The sequence below is a fragment of the Arachis stenosperma genome, chromosome 5, assembly GCF_014773155.1.
Source record: "Arachis stenosperma cultivar V10309 chromosome 5, arast.V10309.gnm1.PFL2, whole genome shotgun sequence".
Lineage (NCBI taxonomy): Eukaryota > Viridiplantae > Streptophyta > Magnoliopsida > Fabales > Fabaceae > Arachis > Arachis stenosperma.
In genome coordinates, this window is record NC_080381.1 from 59415731 (window position 1) to 59434393 (window position 18663).

General features: G+C 39.0%; 1 protein-coding gene across 1 annotated transcript; it reads left to right on the forward strand.

Annotated features, from left to right (window-relative positions):
• The first annotated feature begins 8120 nt into the window (after positions 1-8120).
• Positions 8121-8516, forward strand: LOC130980828 (uncharacterized). Its single transcript, XM_057904469.1, has one exon. The coding sequence runs from the start codon at positions 8121-8123 to the stop codon at positions 8514-8516; it is 396 nt and encodes a 131-aa protein (XP_057760452.1).
• The last annotated feature ends 10147 nt before the right edge of the window (positions 8517-18663 follow it).

Consider the following 18663-nt stretch of genomic DNA (forward strand, 5'->3'; position numbering starts at 1 on the left):
AAAGTCACCAAGTATCCTTCTTGCATTATCATTATTGAGTTCGGCTGCCATCTCCTTCTCTTGTTCAAAAATTTCTGAAAGGTTACCTCTGGATTGTTGTAATTTAGCTTCTCTTAGTTTCCTCTTCAAAGTCCTTTCAGGTTTAGGATCAATTTCAACAAGAGTGCTTTTTTCCTTGTTCCTGCTCATATGAAAGAGAAGAAAGCAAGAAAAGAAGAGGAATCCTCTATGTCACAGTATAGAGATTCCTTTATGTTAGTAGAAGAAGAAAGGGGAGAAGAATGTAGAAGAGTGGGTTCGGATATTTAGATGGAGAGAGGTGAAGAGAAGTGTTAGTAATTAAATAATTAAATAGAATAAGTGAGAAGGGATAGAAAATTCGAAAATAATTTTAAAAAGGGGTTAGTAATTTTCGAAAATTAAGGATAAGATATAATTAAAATTTAGAACAAAAAGAATTTTTGAAAAAGAGGTGAGATATTTTCGAAAATTAGAGAGGGAAAAGTAGTTAGGTGGTTTTGAAAAAGATAAGAAACAAACAAAAAGTCAAATAGTTAGTTGAAAAAGATATTAAAATCAAATTTTAAAAAGATAAGAAGATGAGAAGTTAGATAAGATATTTTAAAATCAAATTTTGAAAAAGATAAAATTTTTTGAAAAAGATAAGATAAAAGATAAAAAGATTTAATTCAAAAATTTGAAATTACTTACTTCACTAGCAAGAAACTATAAGATAAGATTCTAGAACTTAAAGATTGACCTTTCTTAACAAGAAAGTAACAAACTTCAAATTTTTGAATCAATCACATTAATTATTAGTGAATTTTCGAAAATATGATATAAAGATAAGAAAAAGATTTTGAAAATATTTTGAAAAAGAATTTTGAAATTTTCGAAAAATAGAAAAAAATGAAAAAGATATAATTTTTGAAAAAGAATTTGAAAACATAAGATTTTTAAATTTTGAAAATTTGACTTGACTTTGTAAGAAATAACTAATCTTAAAATTTTTTGACTAAGTCAACTCAAATTTTCGAAAATTATGAGAAAAATAAGGAAAAGCTATTTTTTTATTTTTGAAATTTTAATTATGAGAGAGAAAAACACAATTATGACCCAAAACTTAAAAATTTTGGATCAAACACATAATGCATGCAAGAACGCTATGAATGTCAAGATGAACACCAAGAACACTTTGAAGATTATGATGAACATCAAGAACATATTTTTGAAGAAATTTTTGATGCAAAGAAAACATGCAAGACACCAAACTTAGAAATCTTTAATTCATGGACTCTAACAAACGAAAAATGCATATGAAAAACAACAAACAACACAAAGCAAGAAATCGTCAAGATCAAACAAGAAGACTTGTCAAGAACAACTTGAAGATCATGAAGAACACTATGAATGTATGAAATTTTCGAAAAATGCAAGAAAAAATTTTTAAAGCATGCAATTGACACCAAACTTAAAGATTGACTCAAGACTCAAACAAGAAACACAAAATATTTTTGATTTTTATGATTTTATTAATTTTTTTTTATTTTTATTAATTTTTTCGAAAATAAAGTTTGGAAAAACGAAAAAGAAAAGAAAAATTTTGAAAAAGTTTTTGAAAAGGAAATTACCTAATCTGAGCAACAAGATGAACCGTCAGTTGTCCATACTCGAACAATCCCCGGCAACGGCGCCAAAAACTTGGTGGACGAAATTGTGATCAACAATATTGGTTCTTTGGTATGTGCATTTATTAACTCAGCACTTTCTTTCCACAACTCCATTCAACTAACCAGCAAGTGTACTGGGTCGTCCAAGTAATAAACCTTACGTGAGTAAGGGTCGATCCCACAGAGATTGTTGGTATGAAGCAAGCTATGGTCACCTTGTAAATCTCAGTTAGGCAGATTAAATTAGTTTATGATGAGTTCGAATATTAATAATAAACAGAAAATAAAATAGGATAGAAATACTTATGTAAATCAATAGTGGGAATTTCAGATAGGCGTTTGGGGATGCTGTGCTCCTCTTGAATCTCTACTTTCTTATTACATTCATCCAATTCTTCTTACTCCTTTCCATGGCAAGCTGTATGTAAGGCATCACCGTCGTCAATGGCTACTTTTCATCCTCTCGGTGAAAATGGTCCTATGCGCTGTCACTGCATGGCTAATCGTCTGGAGGCATCACCCTTGCCGATGGCTACATCCCATCCTCTCAGTGAAAATGGTCCAAATGCTCTGTCACAGCACGGCTAATCATCTGTCGGTTCTCAATCAGGTTGGAATAGAATCCCTTGATTCTTTTGCGTCTGTCACTAACGCCCAGCCTTCAGGAGTTTGAAGCTCGTCACAGTCATTCAATACCGGAATCCTACTCGGAATACCACAGACAAGGTTAGACTTTCCGGATTCCCGGGATCCTACTCGGAATACCACAGACAAGGATAAACTTTCTGGATCCCCATGAATGCCGCCATCTATCTAGCTTATACCACGAAGATTCTGTTGGGGAATCTAAGAGATACGCGCCCGGCCTAAAGTAGAACGGAAGTGGTTGTCAGTCACGGATCATCACATTCATGAAGTTGAAGTGCAACGTATATCTTGGAATAAGAATAAAAGATAATTGAATATAAAGTAATTGTAATTGTATTGAAACTTGAGGTACAGCAGAGCTCCACACCCTTAATCTATGGTGTGCAGAAACTCCACCGTTGAAAATACATACGTGAAAGGTTCAGGCATGGCCGAATGGCCAGCCCCCTAAAACGTGATCAATAGCCTCTTAAGATGAAGAATAAAACAAAACTGAGACCAAAGATGAAACGTGGTCAAAAGAGACGTCTAATACAATAGTTAAATGTTCTATATATACTAGACTAGCTACTAGGGTTTACATGAGTAGGTAATTGATGCATAAATCCACTTCTGGGGCCCACTTGGTGTATGCTTGGGCTGAGCTTGATCTATCCACGAGCTGAGGCTTTTATTAGAGTTGAACGCCGAGTTATAGCGTGTTTCTGGCGTTCAACTCCGGGTTATGACGTGTTTCTGGCGTTTAACTCCAGACAGCAGCATGTACTTGGCGTTGAGTGCCACTTTACGTCCTCAATTCCCGAATAAAGTATGGATTATTATATATTTCTGGAAATCTCTGGATGTCTACTTTCCAACGCCATTGAGAACGCGCCATTTGGAGTTCTGTAGCTCCAGAAAATCCATTTCGAGTGCAGGGAGGTCAGATTCCAACAGCATCAGCAATCCTTTGTCAGCCTCCTATCAGAGTTTTGCGCAAGTCCCTCAATTTCAGCCAGAAATTACCTGAAATCACAGAAAAACACACAAACTCATAGTAAAGTCTAGAAGTGTGAATTTAACATAAAAACTAATGAAAACATCCCTAAAAGTAGCTTGAACTTACTAAAAAGTTCCTAAAAACAATGCCAAAAAGCGTATAAATTATCCGCTCATCAACATCTATGGCTTCTTCAATGGTTTTCTTCTTGTTTAAAGAGCCTTCTGATGAATGATCCACAGCCTTCTTTGACTCATAGGAAAGACCTTCATAAAAGATGTGAAGTTGGACCCACTCATTAAACATCTCTGGTGGGCATCTCCTTGTTTGATCTTTGAACCTTTCCCAAGCGTCATAAAGTGTCTCCCCATCTTGCTATCTGAACGTCTGCACTTCAGTTCTCAGCCTATTGATCCTTTGAGGGGGGTAAAACCTTGCCAAAATCTTGTTCACTACCTCTTCCCAATTAGTCAAGCTCTCCTTTGGAAAGGATTCAAGCCACTTGGATGCCTTGTCCCTGAGTGAAAAGGGGAACAAGAGCAACCTATAGACATCGGGGTGGACTCCATTGGACTTCACCATGTCACAAATCCTCAAGAAGGTGGTCAAGTGTTGGTTAGGGTCTTCTTGAGCACCTCCTTCAAATGAGCAATTATTTTGCACTAAAGTGATGAGCTGGGGTTTTAGCTCGAAATTGTTGGCATGTATGGTGGGTTTCTGAATGCTGCTCCCACAGTTTCCAGGATTAGGATTGATATAGGATCCTAAGACCCTCCTTTCTTGCCCAGCACGGTTAGCATGGCCTTGATTATGAGCCTCCTCTTCATGTTGGGTTCGAGGTACTCTTCCTCTTCTTCAACACCTACTACTCTTTTTCCTCTTGCTTCCCTCCTTAATCTAAGGAAGGTCCTCTCATGTTCAGAATCAAAGGAAGTTAAAGCCTTGCTTCTTCTCCCTGTCATACAATCAACACGGCACAATTAAGGCAATATATGCAGAAACTATTCTTGTTAAAAAAATGCTGTTAGTGTGAGTGATGCAATATATCAAACAGTTAGTGGGTGAGTAAAAAAAATTTAAACAACTGGAATAAAAGGGTTAAAGGGATGGGAAGAAAAACAACTGAAACTGAAAGTAAATTGCCCAAACAGAAATTTAAATCAGCAAAATGAAAAATGCTCAATCTAGTTATCCTCCAACTTAATCATTGTTGATACAAAATCAATCCCCGGCAATGGCGCCATAAACTTGATGCACGAAAAATTCGTCTCGTAACAAATTTCCTTCGGCAAGTGTACCGAGTTGTCGTCAAGTAAAAACTCACTATAGAGTGAGGTCGAATCCTACATATATTTATTGATCAAGCAACTTTAATTAGAGAAATGTTCTAATTGAGCGAATCAGAATTTGATTTAGGATTTGTAGAAAATTAAATAGCGGAAAAGTAAATGGCAGAAATAGTAAATGCTAGAAATAAAGAGCTGAATGTAAATGGCAGAAAGTAAATTGCAGAATCTTAAATGGGAATGGGGGAAATGCTCATAAAAGTAAATGGCAGAAATTAAAGAGAATGGGTAAGATCAGAAATGGGGAGTTCATTGGGCTTAGGAGATGTTGCATTCTCCGGATCAAATTCATTTTCATGTCTTTCTCAATCAATGCATTCATTGATCTCCTTGGCAATCTTAAGTGATCGAATTCCAATTCCTTGGTAATCCAATCTCTCAAATCTTGATCAATAGCCAATTCCATGGTCAATTGCTCATGAGAAGAGATGAAGTATGGTCACTGATTATACCACATGCATTCCCAAATCAAGTATTTGTAGGATTATAGTCACATATCTAACCAAACCCAATTTGGTCTAGCATGAGAAAGCATTTCTAGCATGATCTCTTCATTCCTCTTCCAAGGTTCCGAAGAGATCCAAGTATGAATAGTTTCTTTTCCAAGATAACTACCCAATTCGATGAAGATTGAAAGCTTTCTAGTAAAATCAAAAGAAAAGATAGAAGAAGAATAATGAAAACTAATATTGATCCATCAAATTGCAGTAGAGCTCCCTAACACAATGAAAGGGTTTTAGTTGTTCATAGCTCTGGAAAATGAAAACAAAGATGGAGAATACATCATGAAAGTAAAACTAGAAGTTGCAGAGAAAGTAAAATACAGAGAGTAGTTCTATGCCCAAGGCTCCTAAAGTTCCAAAAACCCCCTACTAATTCAAAGCTACTCATATATATACTACTCTTCTGATCTTCTAGTTGGCTCTTCAAGTCTTGGGTATGGGCCTCTGGATCTAGAGTTTGAAGCAGTTATCCTCTTTATTGGGCTTAGCATTGCTTGCAGACAGAAAATGTGAAGTAGGCAGGGACTTTGGCTCATGACATTAGTGGTATCACGTTAAGTGAAAGTGTGGGTTCGAGAACGTTAGTGACAATCACCTTTTTCACTAATGTTCCTAACCCAAATATGATCACGTTGACTTCAACGTTAGTGGCACTAACGTGACCACTAACGTTGCCTCTTGGTCCTTCGCATACTTTATTGGGACTTACCTTTCCCAATAACGTGGTGAGTCACCCCTTCTCCTTACGTTAGAGTCCACGTTAACTAGGTTAACATGGCTTCTAACGTAGCAATGCCAATTCTTCGAGAACGTTAGTGACACTTACCTTTGTCACTAACGTTCCAATGTGCCCCTACTTCCCACATTAGAGTCCACGTTAACTAAGTTAACGTGGCTTCTAACGTAGTCATGCTAGCCATCTCCAACGTTAGTGACAATGGTGAGTGTCACTAACGTTGGCTCATCATCTCTTTATCCACGTTAGCTTCCACGTTAACTAAGTTAACGTGGGAGTTAACGTTGCTTATGGTGGCTTGTGTTGGTTCACCCCAACGTTAGTGACAAAGGTAAGTGTCACTAACGTTGGCGATCACTTGCTTTCTCCACGTTAGCTTCCACGTTAACTAAGTTAACGTGGGAGTTAACGTGGCTCATTGTGGCTCGGCCAACGTTAGTGACAAAGGTTAGTGTCACTAACGTTGGCTTCTCTTTTGCTTTCCAACGTTAGAGTCCACGTTAACTAAGTTAACGTGGCCACTCATGAGCTTGGTCCAACGTTAGTGACAAAGGAGAGTGTCACTAATGTTGGCCTTGCTTCTTCTTTCACGTTAGAGTTCACGTTAACTTAGTTAACGTGACTCTCAACGTGGGCTATGATGGCTTCGAGGGCGTTATTGGCGATTACCTTTCTCATTAACGTTGCAAGCTAGCTCCCATTCCACGTTAGAGGTCACGTTAGTAAACTAACGTGGCTGCTAACGTGGTTCTTCTTTGCTTCCTTTGTCCTGAAATCAAGCAATAAAGTGCATCAAAGTTCTAGTCCAGGTCATGAGTCATGCATCATCCAATTTGTCATATAATTCATGCAAAATTCTCATGAAATCATGTAAAGTGCACAATGTATGCTTGAATCAAGATGTGAGTGAATATCCACCCAAAACTAGCTTATTTCTTAAGAAAATGCATGAAACTACCCTAAAAACAGTAAAGAAAGGTCAGTGAAACTGGCCAAAATGCCCTGGCATCATATACCACTACTAAAATGGAACTCCTAGCCATTGTTCATGCTTTAGATAAATTCAGATCTTATTTGCTAGGATCAAAGATAGTGGTATACACGGATCATGCAGCTTTGAAATACTTATTGTCAAAGAATGAGTCAAAACCTAGACTCATACGTTGGATCTTGCTTTTGCAATAATTCGACATTGAGATTAGGGACCGGAGTGGATCTCAAAACTTGGTTGCAGATCATTTAATCCGCCTTGAGAATTTAAAATCTGATCCATTTCCGATCAACGATTCATTTCCATTGGATAGCTTGCATGCTGTGTCGGATAGCTTTCCTTGGTTTGCCCCAATGGCGAACTACTTGGTTGCGAAACTCTTCCCTCCCAACTTTTCTAAACACCAAAGGGATAAGTTGAGGAGTGATTCCAAATATTACATTTGGGATGACCCTCACTTGTGGAAGAGGGGAGTAGACCAAGTAATTCAAAGATGTGTCCCAGAGTCCGAAATCCAACCCATTCTTGAAGCTTGCTATTCTTCTGAATGTGGTGGCCACTTTGGCCCACAAAGGACCGCAAAAAAAGTGTTGGATTGCGGATTCTGGTGGCCAACCTTATTCAAGGATGCTAACCGGTTATGTGTGTCTTGCCATCAGTGTCAAAAGTTGGGAAACACATCCCAAAGGGATGAAATGTCTCAACAACCTATGTTGTTCTGTGAGATATTTGATGTATGGGGCATTGACTTTATGGGACCGTTTCCCAACTCATGTGGGTATCTATATATTTTGTTATCGGTTGACTACGTGTCAAAGTGGGTAGAAGCAATACCTACCCACCTTGATGACGCCAATACCGTCATTTCTTTTATTAGGAATAATATTGTATGCCGTTATGGGTCGCCACGAGCAATCGTGAGCGACCAAGGATCCTACTTTTGTAATAGGAAAGTAGAGGCACTGCTCAAGCGCTATGGGGTAATGTATAAGGTTGCCACTGCTTATCATCCGCAAACCAACGGACAAGCAGAAGTGTCCAACCGAGAGATTAAGAGAATCTTGGAAAAAGTAGTCAATCCGCAAAGGAAGGATTGGAGCATCCGGTTAGGAGATGCACTATGGGTGTATAGAACGGCCTACAAGACTCTGTTAGGGATGAGTCCCTTCTGGATCGTCTATGGTAAGGCATGCCACCATCCGGTGGAAATTGAGCACAGAGCCTATTAGGCAGTAAAGTGGTGCAACATGGATTTGACCCAAGCCGGAGTAGCCAAAAAATTACAACTAGAGGAGCTTGAGTGTTTGAGGAACGAAGCGTATCAGAATGCCCGGATTTACAAAGAAAAGACTAAAGCATTCCATGCCCATCACATCCAGAAAAAGGATTTTCAAGAAGGTGATGAGGTTCTCCTCTATAATTCAAGGCTTTGTTTCATGCTTGGCAAGCTCCGCTCTATATGGGAAGGACCTTTCAAGGTGAAGGAGATAAAGCCCTATGGAGTGGGGGAGTTGTTTGATCCTAAAAGTGAAGTAACCTTCAAGGTGAATAGACATAGAGTGAAGAAGTACCATGGCTACAAGCTCCCAAAAGAGCTAGAGGTGTTCCTATTGGCGGATGCACCTAGAAAAGGAGACGTTTGAGCGACTGACCGTCCAACTTAAAGACGTTAAAGAAAAGTGCTTGGTGGGAGGCACCCCACCGTGGTAAATTCTTCATTGTGTATACCATCTTGCTTTTAGCTTAGATTCTTGTGAATTTTGTGATTTCTTGATGTTGTTGATTGCTTAGGAATTCTAGTTTGTGATATTGCTGGATAACTAGGATATTTAGATAGATTTCGTCATTTTGGTATAGAAGAATTGTTGAAGTGGAGAGAATGCTATGTTTTGAATAATGCATGAATTTGAGCGTGTTCGCTTGACTACTATCTTGAACACCTGCCAAAAATGTGTTAGAATAGCTTCTTCTATGCCCTGAAAAAAAAAAGAAAAGAAAAAAGGAAAAAAGGGCATCCGCGCACAGGCGCACTGTGCGCGCGCGCGCCGGTGGCGCATTTTTACTCCTGGGCCAAAAATCCGAGAGTTATGCCCATCTTGTGCCCACTTCATGTTAGGAACCCACGCGCCAGCGTGCTTGCCACCTGCGAGCACCCCTTGCAACTTGACCATCGATGCGCAAGCGCAATGTGCGCGCGCGCCGATGGTGCACTGGGAAGTCCCTTGTATAAAAATCTGAGAGTTGTGCCAAACTTATGCCATTCTTGTGCCTCATCTGTGCCCGCATCGACGCATCAGCACACTGTGCGCGTCCGCATCGGTAGCCAATCCCATCAGGCACGCGTCAGCGCACTATGCACGTTCGCGCGCCTGTGCCGTCTCTCAGCTCTGGTACAAATGACCCGAGACTTGTGCCAACTTTGTGCCAATCCGGTGCCAGAGGCACAGCTATACTCGCACGGGCACGCCAATGACGCACTCGCGTCCCTCGCTCAACTCTCACCGACGTGCCAGTGCACTGTGCGTGCGCGCATCGGTCGCGCGAACCAGTTTTAAAGCTGCGCGCCCTGCTTCTCTCACCCTCTTTCTTGTTTCTTTCTTCTTCTTCTTCCATCACTTCTCTTCTCTTCTCACCTATTCTCTTCCATACTCCACCATCACTGTCTGTGCCTACTCACCAGCAACCACCTCTTTCTCATCTTCAAAAAGGACATTCACCTTGTTCTTTCACACTTCTCAACGTTCTACCTCCTCCATATCTCATATATTATCTTCTTTGCATCACTTCTTTTTCTAGTTAGATTTTTTCTTGTTGATTTACTTATTTTCCCTTTTGGTTACTTGATTATACCATTTGCTTTTGCTTGTTTACTTTCTCTTCTTTTTGTTTTTCCGTGGATGTTGAACTTAAACTTTGATCACTTTGATGGATTTTCTTGATTGTTTTTCATTATTTTTGTGAGTGGATGATGTTGTGTGATGATTGATACTTCATTTTGGGCTGCTAATTGGTTGAGTATCTCATAATTGCTCATTGCTGTTAAATGCACACCAAGTGTTCGAGAAAATGCACATATGCCATCTTGGTTTATTCTAGTCATATATCTTCAATTTGGTGCTTCCTCCTCAATTACTTGCTCTCTTCTAAGTGCATTGAACACATTTTGCTTATTACTTGCTAATTAGATACTCATTGAACATGACTTGCTCTTTGTTTTGGATGCTTGAGATCATTCCTCTCATGCCATATTGCATGCTTTACTTCCTCTTGTATCACATGCCAAGTGTTGTGACCCATGCTTCTATGACTACTTTGTTGTACTATTTCTTTTGGGCATACCTCTCACTTGCATATTTGTTAAGTTAATCCTTTGGGTTTAACATTTTCCTTCTTTCCCCTCCTTTTTAGGATGGCCACCAAGAAAGGCAAAGAGAAAGCTTCAAGGAAACCAGCCACAAAGAGGGCACCCCCAAAGTCAAGCTCTAAGGTGCACTCTTCACTAGGAGCCAAACCTCTATCTAAGAAGGCGAAGGCATTGATGAGCGGATAATTTGTACCCTTTTTGGCATTGTTTTTAGTATGTTTTTAGTAGTTTTAGTTAAGTTCTTAGTATATTTTTATTAGTTTTTAGTTAAAATTCACTTTTCTGGACTTTACTATGAGTTTGTGTTTTTTTCTGTGATTTCAGGTATTTTCTGGCTGAAATTGAGGGACCTGAGCAAAAATCTGATCCAGAGACTGAAAAGGACTGCAGATGCTGTTGGATTCTGACCTCCATGCACTCGAAGTGGATTTTTTGGAGCTACAAAAGCCCAATTGGCGCGCTCTCAACGGCGTTGGAAAGTAGACATCCTGGGCTTTCCAGCAATATATGATAGTCCATACTTTGCCCAAGATTTGATGGCCCAAACCGGCGTTCAAAGTCACCCTCAGAAATTCCAGCGTTAAACGCCGGAACTGGCACCTAAATGGGAGTTAAACGCCCAAACTGGCATAAAAGCTGGCGTTTAACTCCAAGAAGAGTCTCTACACGAAATTGTTTCATTGCTCAGCCCAAGCACACACCAAGTGGGCCCGGAAGTGGATTTTTATGTCATTAACTCATCTCTGTACACCCTAGGCTGCTAGTTTCTTATAAATAGGACCTCTTACTATTGTATTTTCATCTTTGGATTATTTTTAGATCCTTTGATCATCTTTGGACATCTAGTTCTTAGATCATTGGGAGGCTGGCCTCACGGCCATGCCTAGACCTTGTTCTTATGTATTTTCAACGGTGGAGTTTCTACACACCATAGATTAAGGTGTGGAGCTCTGCTGTACCTCGAGTATTAATGCAATTACTATTGTTCTTCTATTCAATTCCTCTTGTTCTTTGTCCAAGATATTCATTTGCACCCAAGAACATGATGAATGTGATGATTATGTGACGCTCATCATCATTCTCACTCATGAACAAAGTGACTGACAACCACTCTTGTTCTACAAGCAAACGAGGCTCTAATGTTTATCTCTTGGATTCTTTAACCGGAGTCTTCGTGGTATAGGCGAGAACTGATGGCGGCATTCAAGAGAATCCGGAAGGTCTAACCTTGTCTGTGGTATTCTGAGTAGGATTCAATGATTGAATGACTGTGACGTGCTTCAAACTCCTAGCAGGCGGGGCGTTAGTGACAGACGCAAAAGAATCACTGGATTCTATTCCGGCCTGACCGAGAACCGACAGCTGATTAGCCATATGCTGTGACAGAGCATAGGAACATTTTCACTGAGAGGATGGGAGGTAGCCACTGACAACGGTGAAACCCTACATAAGCTTGCCATGGAAAGGAGTAAGAAGGATTGGATGAAGACAGTAGGAAAGCAGAGAGACGGAAGGGAAGGCATCTTCATACGCTTATCTGAAGTTCCTACCAATGAATTACATAAGTACCTCTATCTTTATCTTTATGCTTCATTCGTATATCACTATACCCATTTGAGTCTGTCTGACTAAGATTTACAAGGTGACCATAGCTTGCTTCATACCAACAATCTCCGTGGGATCGACCCTTACTCGCGTAAGGTTTATTACTTGGACGACCCAGTGCACTTGCTGGTTAGTTGTGCAAAGTTGTGTAGTGATCACAATTTCGCGCACCAAGTTTTTGGCGCCGTTGCCGGGGATTGTTCGAGTATGGACAACTGACGGTTCATCTTGTTGCTTAGATTAGGTATTTTTCTTCAGAGTTCTTAAGAATGAATTCTAGTGTTTCAAGGTGATGTTCTTATCATCACCAAAGCTGATTGATTTTCATCAATTTAGCTCTTGAATGCAATGTCCTGCTGAAGCTTGGCCGGCCATGTCTAATTCCTTTAGACTGAAGCTTTAGACTAACATTGCATGATTCCTGGAATTCTCATTAAGAATTTTGATACCTTTATTTTCTTTTTCCACTTAATTTTCGAAAAAAAAAAATTTTACAAAATCATAAAATCTAAAAAATTTCTTGTTTGAGTCTAGTGTCTAATTTTAAGTTTGGTGTCAATTGCATGCATTCATTCATGTATCTTAAGGATCTTCAAGATGTTATTGATGATTTCTTACTCTAATCTTTAAATTCTCTTGACTTGAGTGCTTTGTGTGTCTCATATGCATTCTCATTAGTGTCAGTAGTATACAAACTGCTAAGTTTGGTGACTTGCATGCATTGTTATTTGGTTTTAGTTGCATTTTGATTATTAAAAATCCAAAAATATTTTTAATTTGTGTATTCTCAAGTCAATAATACAGAGAATTGAAGATTCAGAACATACATCAGAGGAATTATACAGAAAAAGCTGGGCGTTCAAAATGCCCAGTGAAGAAGGACAGACTGGCGTTTAAACGCCAGCCACGATACCTAGTTGGGCGTTTAACGCCCAAAAGGGTAGTATTTTGGGCGTTAAACGCCAGAATGTGCACCATTCTGGGCGTTTAACGCCAGGATGGCACAAGGGGGAAGATTTTGTTTTCAAATCAAATTTTTTTTTCAAGTTTTCAAATTTTTTTTCAAAATCAAATCTTTTTCAAATCATATACTTTCAATCAAATCTTTTTCAAAATCAATTTCTTTCTATTTTTAAAGACACTTACTATCAATTAATGATTTGATTCAACATCTCAAGTATGTTGCCTTTTCTGTTGAGAAAGGTTTAATGTTTGAATCATATCTTTTCTTGTTAGCCAAGTTTTTAATTTTCAAAATCAAATCTTTTTAAAATGTTTTTCAAATCATATCTTCTCAATCACATCTTTTTAAAACCAATCATATCTTCTTAACTACATCTTTTTCAAAATAGTTTTCAATCAAATCTCTTTGATTTATAATTTCAAAATCTTTTTCAATAAATCACTTGATTTCTTTTCCACTTTCATTTTCGAAAATCAATTAGTGTTTTTCAAAAATGTTTTCAAAAATCTTTACTTAATTTTCGAAAATCACTTCCCTTCTTCTCACATCCTTCTATTTATGGACTAACACTATCCCTTAATGCAAAATTCGAACTCCATCTTCTTTGATAAGTTCGAATTTTCTACTTCTGTCTTCTACTTTTCTTTTCCTTTGACACTTCAAGGAATCTCTATACTGTGATATAGAGGATTCCACATTTTCTTGTTCTCTTCTCTTTCATATGAGCAAGAGCAGAGACAAAGGCATTCTTGTTGAAGCTGACCCTGAACCTGAAAGGACCTTGAAGCGAAAGCTAAGAGAAGCTAAGGCACAATTCTCTATAGAGGACCTAACAGAAATCTTCAAAGAAGAAGAAGACATGGCAGCCGAAAACAACAACAATGCAAACAATGCAAGGAAGGTGCTGGGTGACTTTACTGCACCTACTCCCGACTTCTATGGGAGAAGCATCTCTATCCCTGCCATTGGAGCAAACAACTTTGAGCTTAAGCCTCAATTAGTTTCTCTAATGCAACAGAATTGCAAGTTTCATGGACTTCCATTGGAAGATCCTCATCAGTTTTTAGCTGAATTCTTGCAAATCTGTGACACTGTCAAGACTAATGGGGTAGACCCTGAGGTCTACAGACTTATGCTATTCCCTTTTGCTGTAAGAGACAGAGCTAGGACATGGTTGGATTCACAACCTAAAGAAAGCCTGGACTCATAGGAAAAGCTAGTCAATGCCTTCTTGGCAAAGTTCTTTCCACCTCAAAAATTGAGTAAGCATAGAGTGGAAGTCCAAACCTTCAGACAAAAGGATGGAGAATCCCTCTATGAAGCTTGGGAAAGATACAAACAATTGATCAGAAAATGTCCTTCTGACATGCTTTCTGAATGGAGCATCATAGGTATTTTCTATGATGGTCTCTCTGAACTATCTAAGCTGTCTTTGGATAGCTCTGCTGGAGGATCTCTTCATTTGAAGAAGACGCCTGATGTGCGGAAAACGATCCAACACAAAACTCACCGGCAAGTGTACCGGGTCGCATCAAGTAATAATAACTCACATGAGTGAGGTCGATCCCATAGGGATTGAAGGATTGAGCAATTTTAGTTTAGTGGGTGGTTTAGTCAAGCGAATCAAGTGTTGGTTGAGTGATTTGTGTTTAACATAAAATAAATGACAGTAAATGTAAAGGGGAAAGGGAAATGTGCAGTAAATTGAGAAGCGGGAAAGTAAAATTGCAGAAACTTAAAGAACAAGAAAGTAAATGACTGAAACTTAGAGTTCAAGAAACATAAACTGCAGTAACTTAAATGGCAAGAAAGATAAATGGCTTGAAGATAAAAGGGGTTTGAGGACTGGGATTGCAGAATCTAAACAAAGAGAAAGTAAATTGCAACAATTGATTGAGCAGAAATTAAATCAGAAGCAATAAACATTCGAACAGAAAGGAAATAAAATGTAGCAGAGGTTCACAGAAGAACCCAAGTGAATTTTGATCTCAGGACTCAAGGGCTTAGGTAGCAGAGCCTAAAACCCAATTTCCTTCCCAGATCTGAATTATCCAAGCAATTGACAGAAAATTTAAAGAAGAAGCAATAGAAGAACAGAATTGAAATTGAATTATGCAGAAAACAATTTGGAAAGAGTTTGAATGGGAATTGGGACAGAATTTCCCCAATTTCACACACCCAAAACTCAGAAACACAAGAGTAGAATTGCCCAAGTAAGAATGAGGAAGGAGCTCAGTCAATTCTCCCTTAATCCTCTTAATGCTCGGCCAATTCTCTCAAGGACAATTGCAAGAGAGTCAAAGCTCCAAAGGAAGGTGAAAGTAAAAATTCAAAAGCCAAGGTAAAAGTAAAAATTCAAAAGTGAGCATAAAGGTCCTAATTACATCAAACTAACTCCTATTTATACACTTTCTATTCTTGGATTTTGGGATTTGGATGGGCTTTTGATTTGGTGAAGAAATGAATTAAAATGGGATTTTAGTTTGAATTTTCGGCCCATGAAAATTCACTCCCAGGAGGCTGCCCTGCCCTTGTGGAGGGCAGGGCAGAAAATTGAAGCTTGGTGCGTGGATTTGGTGCGGCCATGTGCGAGTTGGTGCGGCCAAGGTTGCGCGCGATGCGCGTTGGTGCGTGGGACGCTGCCCTGCCCGCGCCAAGGGCAGGGCAGGAAAGGTTTGATGCGCCAGGGACGTTGGTGCGCGCGGTTGGTGCTGCCAGGAACAAAACTTGGTGCGTGCGTTTTGCTTCTTGGTGCGCCACTTCAAATGCTGCCCTGCCCGCGCCAAGGGCAGGGCAATGTTCCTTTGTTCGCGTCTCGAGTTCGAACCTGGGCGGATACACACGCTTCATTAATTTTCTTGATTTCTTGGCACGGCAATGGGTCTTAGAGCTTGGCTTCCTCATGGTTCTTTGTTCGAACCTTGTGGCATGCATGGGTGATGTTTTTCCCTTGAATTTCTTCCTTAGAGAGCCCGATTCTGCCCTCCACAAGGGCAGGGCAAGGTTCTTTTTCTCTTGGTTTCAAGGCACATTTTGTGCTCTGCCCTTGGAGTGGGCAGGGCAGAATTGCTTTCCTTTGCTTGGTCACCTAATGTTGCTCTCCTAGAGGGCATTCTGCCCTTGTGGAGGGCAATGTTGCTTCCCCCATTGTATGCAGCACGCTTCTCTCCTCTTTGGCCACGCTTTCCTTTTCTTGTGCTACACTTTTTATGCCACGCTTTTCCTTTTCTTTTCTTTTCTTCACCTATAATAAACCAAACAACCACTCAAAGTATCACTAAATTCAAGAGGCTTATAAATCAATTAAAATTCAATTAAAATGAGCTCAAACCTCATGGATTAACATTAATTTCATGGTGGTTGCTTGATTTAGAGAAGTTATGCATTTTCACTCCAAATCACTTACTTAGGATGCAAGAAAGTGCATAAATGCTAACAAAACAAGTGAAATTAGCTTGAAAAATGGGTATATGATGACTTGTCATCACAACACCAAACTTAAACCTTGGTTGTCCCCAAGCAAGCATCAAAACTAAGAGTAAATGCAATGAATAAGAAAAGAATGCATATCCTTATTATGCAGATAGCAGAACTTGATCTATGGGGCATTTATGCAGACAATGACAACTCATTTATTGTTGCTGCTGCATAATACACATTTTGCATCAAAGGTTTGCTAAACTTGCTGTTATAAAACTCACCTTTTGATTCCTCCCTTGCTAACTTTTCTTGGCTTACAATGCTTATCAAGCTTATTATACTTTTGGAGGTTTGGTGTTAAATGTTGCAGCATAGCCTTTGGCTTTATTTTCTTTTCTTTTTGCTCAACATCTTTCCACCACAGACACATGGCTCACTAATTCTTCCTAGGATCATTGATGCCCAGCATCTCTTTGGATCACTAAGTGCTTTGTATCTAAGTTGCTCTTTATTGTGGATTTTCAATTGGCCATCCCAAATCAATTGATCTAAGTGACCGGGTTTTAAAATACCCCTTAGAATTTACTCATCCAAGCAGATCTTAGTACAAGAACACCACAGGCATATGTCCTAGGGTCCAAGCTATTGGTGTCCAACCTTTATTCTTTGTTTTTCTTGCCATTTTGGCTTTTTCTTTCTTTTTTTTCTTTCTGTTTTTGTTACCAAGGGTTGTTTCGTTATTGATAGGAGTTTTTATAACAGCAAGCTAACTCACAATTGAATGAGAATGATATTATGCAACAATTATTTCATGAGTTATGCATTTAATCAAACACATGTACCACCACTAACTTCCATTCATACTTATGCAACATTGGATATTTCACTTTTCAATTCAAACCAAACTCTTTTATTTAAGCATATGGGAAACAAAACAATTTTTAAGCTAAGTGATGGATACTAGCATTATGCAGACTTATCATTTTTCTAGCTATTTATTAACTAACTAAAATGAAAAGCAAAGAACAGATAATGCATAGAGTAAAAGAAATAAATGATGGAGGCATATCATGTTTCAGACATGCATCTCCTTATTAGAGACATGAAAGAAGAAGTATGAAGGAACTTTGCCACCTTCTAATGGTCATGGCTGCTGCTTGATTCTCCCTTCTTCTTCTTTCTCTTCCCTGTCTTGGAGTAATCTCGAATCTCTTCACCAGGACATCTTCTACCCCAAACAGAATCTAAGAGTCCTTTGAGCCCAAAATCTTCCAATCTGTTAAAGGTTGACTCAGTGTATTGATGAGATTTAGCTTGTTGCTTGGCTAAGAATTCAGGGCATTGTTCAAATGGCTTGATCTCAGGATTGAGTGTTGGCAAATTGTGGGTCAAGTACTCTAACCTTGCTTGCATGTTTTCATCATACTCCATTCTTTGTGCATATCTAACTTCTCCCATGGTATGATGAACATTCTTCCATTGGTTGCATGCATTTAGGTGTTCAATGTTGCATGCATGCAGATTTTGTTCCCCATGAGCGCGTTCTCCTAGGCACATGTGACCTCCCTCACATAACTCCTCCTAGCCGTGGCCCCTCCTTGCATTTGCCTTAATCTTTTTCTCCTGCAAGAATCAAGATAGCTAGCCTTAGATCATTAATATGGCCGTTGGCAATTAATTTGTATTAAATGAAAAAATTTGTTTTGTTTTGTTTATTAAAAAAAATCTTTTCATGGTCAATTGTGTCCCTTAATTAAAGATGTTAAAGTTTGGTGAACACCAAACTTATCTTTTATTTAGGGGATGGCTTAGCAATGCAAACCATTCTTCACAATTGATGTATAAAAAAAAAACTGATGCATGATCCCTTTGTGTATGGTTTTGAATCTATGATTGGGAAATGATCCTCTGAACATTGTTACACATGCAGACACCAAACTTAGTGTTTGGTCATATGCTTCCTCAAGAAGAATTATGCATATGTTCTAAGAATAACTCCCTCTCTTTTTGAAAAGCAAAAATTAAGTGTGCCTTAAGGGACACCAAACTTAGAAGTTTGACATGTGCTTTAAAACAAGTATGCATTCATTAGGCATGAAAGTTCAAAATCATATTCAGAGGAATCATAGCTTATTAAATGAAAGAGAAGACAGAAATCTTAAACCATGGGTTGCCTCCCATGAAGCGCTCTTTTATTGTCATTAGCTTGACATTGACCTCCCTTTAAGGTGGTTGATGTTGGTGATGTCTCAACTTGTCACCTCTCACTGTCAGCTTTCTCTGTGTGCTTTGATGCTCAATTTCCATATGCTCAAGAGAAAGTATTTGGTTGACAGTGTAATAATCTTCTGCTCCTTGCTGTTGGTATACTAGTTGCACCTTATCACCCTTAGAGAATCCTTCAGTTGGGATTTTCTTGTTCTTCCACCCTTTGTGA